Source organism: Frankliniella occidentalis, unplaced genomic scaffold (genome assembly GCF_000697945.3).
Source record: "Frankliniella occidentalis isolate FOCC.00 unplaced genomic scaffold, Focc_3.1 Scaffold14, whole genome shotgun sequence".
NCBI classification, from domain to species: domain Eukaryota; kingdom Metazoa; phylum Arthropoda; class Insecta; order Thysanoptera; family Thripidae; genus Frankliniella; species Frankliniella occidentalis.
In genome coordinates, this window is record NW_026267144.1 from 598,054 (window position 1) to 603,005 (window position 4,952).

Consider the following 4,952-nt stretch of genomic DNA (forward strand, 5'->3'; position numbering starts at 1 on the left):
CCTCCTTCCCTTCCCTTGCTCGGTGCACAGTACTCTTCTCCGTTCAACAACTTTTTCTGTCAACATGCCTCTCAATTTTTTCTTACTTGCCTTGTCCTTGAACGTCTCCAAAATGCCCTTGTCGCCTAGCGTGGAGAAGTTCTTTACCTCGACGAGCCCATCCTCGCCGACCAGCCCGTCCGGCGACGCCAGGAGGTGGGGGAGGTCTGGCCTCACGAAGGAGCCACAGTCCACGACCTTCACACCGTACTTCGCCTCATACTTCTGTTTGGCCAAGTCCTCCGCGGTGCGGCCCAACTGGATGTGCTCCAGATGGTCCAAATCTTTGCCGTACAGGAGCAGCTTCACCACAGGGCCGCGGAGGGTGGTAGGGCGGAGCCGAGCGATGCGGCCGTGCAGGTAGCCCTGCAACCTTTTCTCGCGGAACTCCCGCCACAAAGGGTTGCCGGACTGGCCACGGGTTCGCTCCTCCCACGCCCTACTCTCCTCCTCAGTGGGGACTTGGTTCTGGACGAACTCGATCTCGGCGAGCTTGCGCTCGTTGAGCACCGTCTCGTCCACGTCAGGCTTTTCCAGAAGTAGTTGCTCGACGGTGAGTCCGTAGTGCTTGTCGGCGCCGCTCCTGGCCCTCTTCCGTCCGGTCCACTCCCCCGCGAGCCTGGCCTGCCGCTGCACGTCCCGGGCGTGCCGCTTGCGCTCGTTGCGCACATGCCGCCGCCGCAACACGACCTCCGCGACGGGTCCCAGAGACTCGCCCTGCCAGTGCTGCCAGGCCGTGAGGTGCCATGACGGGCCCAGCGTGTACAGCAAAGCTGCGCCGAGACAACGAATGCCAAACGAGGGCCCCGTCGAAAAGTCAACCCTTTTACCTCCAGTAAATTTGCTGACTTTCGACATGTACGACTCGCAGTCATTCGTCGTCTCGTTCGCTGTGAGCTTGTGGGCCTCGGCGTACATTGCCTGGAGCGCGCCGTGCATCAGCCCGAGCGCGCCCGTGGCCGTCGCCTCTGGGACCATGTTGGGCTCCTGCGCCTCCTTGCGCTTGCAGTAGGAGTCGCGGCACTGGCTGTGGTCACCCAGGACGTGCAGCGGCCCGTTGCGTAGGTCCTCTCTCAGCTGCGCCACGGACTTGCCGCCGTTCTCCTTGATGGCGCCGCGCGCCGCAGCTGTGAGGCGCCTCAGGTACTTCGTGACGATCCGCCTTGCTCTCAAAGGCACTGACGTCTTCTTCACTATCGAGTGCAGCTTGGACGTGTAGCGGCGAGTAGCGTGGTTGGCGCACTCCTCCTTCTTCATTTTGCGCCCTTTTGGCACGAACTGACGCACCTTGTTGAAGACGGAGGAGTCGCCATCCCCGATAATGGTCTGCACCCACAAGCCCTCCTTGTACAGGTTCTGGAGGCCTTTCACTATGATGGCGCTCTCCATGCCAGTGGAAGGCCCCTTGTACGTGGCGTTGCAGGTGTGATCAGGATCAGGGTCGACCCCCTTCCTCGCCGCGTCCGAACACTCCTTACAAAACTTATTTTCCGTACCAAGGGTCATAATTTTTCCTGTGCGTTGTGAAATTGAGACCGCCTGTAATGTAGGTAAAAACATTAGTATGGAAGCTGTGTCCCCGCCCCCTCCCCGCTGCCCGTCTTGTTCAAACACTTACCACTCCAGACTTCGCATCAAAGCCATGACCATAGGTTCTTGCACACCATCCCCCATCAGTCTTGCAGCTTGTGAAGGGCATGTTGTCCTCCGGGTCCACGCGTCCCTCCTGCTTTGCTAACTCTATCTCTTCAGCTACATTTGCTCGCCTAAAGAAATCGAAGATGTTCTTCCATGCCTGCATAAAAAAAACAGACTGTTTAGCGAATTTCTGCGTGGATACTTGACAGAAACACCCGAAATACCCCCCCGCTCTAACGCGCCAAACATCTGCATATCGTAGTACTATAGGCTCTCAGGCAAGCACGGGTGTGGGTGGGTTGCCTACTCGCACGGAGCAAAGACATCGGGAATAGGCAAACCCGCCGGCACCCATGCATGCGGTACAGTATACCCACGAAAGTGCGCGACGTGAGTCAGCCACTTGGTATAGGTGGGAAGGCTCACTCTCTGCAGATATCGTGCCCCCTGAACCCTTTTTTTGAAAAGCTGATCAGCAGATCAGCAGCCCGCAGAGGACCACGCGGCGGTCCTTCAAATGGGTGTTCACCGCGCGGGGACCCGCCCTGGAACAGCCCCCCCCCCCTTTCCACCTCGGTCGGTCTTGTGCCCACGCGGAAAACTGCTCGTGTAGTCGCGTTGAACAAGAGGTTGCCTACTGACTAGGCGCTGACTTTAATTTTAAACGTATAGTTTGCGTCCCCTAATCCACTATATCAAAACACTCCTTTCACCACACCCTTTCGATTTAAAATCACGCAGAGTAGGGATCGCGGCTTCGTTCCCACCCCACACCTGCTGCAGCCCACGGTGCCCCCCCCCCCCCCTCTCTCTCTTTTCCCTGGCCCCTCTACAAGGACACTACGACGTTGCTCACCTGTCCGATGATCCGCTCACACTTGCGGAAGTAGCCTTCAGAGGGAGCGGCCACATTCAGCACGGACAGCAACTCCTCGCTCTGAGCGTGGCCCATCCCCACGGACAGCGTACCCCATGCGAGCGCCTGGTTGATGAGAGGTCCCCGAGGGTTGGTCTCGATTGTGGCGGTCGCGCGGCAGGTGATACACCGAAAGTGCAACACAGTGAACAGCCCCTTGCTGACCGGCTTCTCCAGCAGCATGCGCCCCCCAGTGCACACCGTGCTGTGCTTCACGATGGCCTCGTGCTGCCTCAGCACGTGCGGCAGGGACACGATGTGGTAGCCATGTATCATGTCCAGCCTGTCGCCACGGCCATCACGCTCGACATGAAGTCCTGTGGCCTCAGTTTCAGAATCACTTTCACACAACCTGTGACATACGGAAAAACAAAAGATAGAAAAGTACTGTTCCAAAACACGAGGATCTGGGGAGGGGGGGGGGGCAAAACACTCACCAAGAAGAAGCTGCGGACTCGTCCAGTCCAAGCCTTTTACTTGTTATGCGTACAGATGACGGGGAGCCATCACCGTTGCCCTTCCTGTTACACCAATCACAAATATCACAGACATTACTAAACGAATCACCCTATGCTGCTATGATTGATTCCGCACTTCAATGGGTCTCACCGTGGCGTGACGGGGCCCGGGCCTCTCTGGGCCAGGCCTGCGCCGCCGGCCTGCGCCTCGGCCCGCGCGTTGATCTGCTCCCTTCTCTTGCGGATCTCGGGGGCGCTAAACACCCGCTGGGGTATCTGGCAGGACAGCACGGCGGGGAAGTTGCTGATGTCAGCCAGCGCGCCCACACTCGTCCCCGGGGCTGGGCTAGCGGGCGCGGCGGCCGCGCGGCGCGGGGACTGCCCTTCGCTAGGCGCTTCAGTGTCACTACGGGAAGCAAGCACCGCAATGAACATTTGTCCTCCAAGCTCAGTTGTTAGGTTGTTGTAGAAAGGGGGGGGGCACTAAGATCACTTACCTGTTTGCACTGCACTGGTTATTTTCAACATTTTCTTCTGATCCAAATAAGCTTTCTTCTTCTTGTTCTTCTTCTTTGCGTTTTAGGGACGTAAGCGAGGTCTTGCGGCGTGTCCGGCTCGAAGTTACCTTGCCGTAGCCACGCTCCTTGAGCCTCTTCTTACCCATACTCCCCAACTGAACGGCGGTCACGCGGTCCTGCTCTGTCCCCACGAGATGCACACCACGACGAGACGAACCGCACTGGCAGTGCCATGTTGTGGAAGGTGCCAAACTACTTCCCCTCACTTGCCTCCCACACTTCCCCTCTCCCATCTCCTCCCCCTTCTGCACCCTTGTGCCCTACCTCTCCACCCCCCTCCCCCCTCTCAGCCCTGCTCCATTCGAGAACTGGACTGTAAACAATAGCCGTTGATCAGAAAAGCTGTGCCTTCCTCGACTCCTAATCCCCCGACCCGCGCCCGACCGGGTCGGCCCCAGCTTCCCGGTACAGAGTCATTGAAGGTACCCGTGCCGCACGGCCGCCCGACTGAGGGGAGTGCGGCGAGGGAAGGGGGAAGGAGGGGGGAGGGGGGCGCACTGCAGCCCTGCTCAGGGTCCGGGGTGGAGCACCAGCAGGCAAGTACTGGGTGTGCCAGAGCACCGAGCAGAGCACGCATTGCAGTTTGCCTACCCTGTAGGGCCGTAAGAAGCCGTGGTGATGAGGGCCCGGGCGAGGATTGAGACGTCAGTGTGCCGTGGCGCCTCTGCCCCATTCCCGCAGTAAAGCGCCAGGTCGGCCCCGGAGTTGCGGTGCTTCACGGGGCACGAGCGCGACGCAGCCGCAGATGATGTTGCACTAAAGGAGGGCGGCTACCGGTGGCAGCCGCCCTCCCTATGACCCAGGCGTACCGGCGCCCCGCCGCGGCCGGGTGCATCCTGGAGCTTGGTGTGGCGGCCAGCCGTGCAGGTGCACGGCGACGCGCGTGTGCGTGCGTGTGTCGTGTGTCGTTGCAAGTACAGTCGCGGGCGCGTCGTACACGCGTAAATAAACGTGTAATGCAAGTCTGATCCAAAACGGGCTTCCAGTCACTCTCCACCAGCAAACAAATGTGTGCAAATACATTTCTGTATTGCGAAGTACTGATACTGGTGCACCGGGTGTCGTTTTGACGACCTCGACTTGTAGGATTAGTGCGACTAAAGACGGACGGGCGGACGGGCGGACGGCCGGACGGGCGGACGGGCGGACGGCCGGGCGAGGTCGCGTTGGGTCCGTCATTCTGTGAACCCCGCTCAGAAGGAGAGGGGGGGGCGGTGCACCGAGACACCTCACCACTCGTTGATGCTTGTCCTGGGGGCACTTTCCGTGACCTCCAAGAAATATCAACGGACCCTACCGATCGGCTTAGCAACCGGGCGCATA

At 59.5% G+C, this 4,952-nt stretch overlaps 1 protein-coding gene across 1 annotated transcript in view; it reads right to left on the minus strand.

The window, feature by feature from the left end:
- LOC113204948 (uncharacterized) overlaps positions 1-4,355 on the minus strand; it is a 4,835-nt gene extending 480 nt beyond the window's left edge. The window contains exons 1-6 of the mRNA XM_052263836.1: positions 3,549-4,355; positions 3,203-3,457; positions 3,031-3,114; positions 2,534-2,945; positions 1,658-1,834; positions 20-1,578 (exon numbers count right to left, since the gene is read on the minus strand). Coding sequence (XP_052119796.1) covers positions 20-1,578; positions 1,658-1,834; positions 2,534-2,945; positions 3,031-3,114; positions 3,203-3,457; positions 3,549-3,862 — 2,801 coding nt within the window. The 5' untranslated portion in view covers positions 3,863-4,355. The remainder of the gene's footprint in view (positions 1-19; positions 1,579-1,657; positions 1,835-2,533; positions 2,946-3,030; positions 3,115-3,202; positions 3,458-3,548) is intronic.
- Positions 4,356-4,952: the final 597 nt, after the last annotated feature.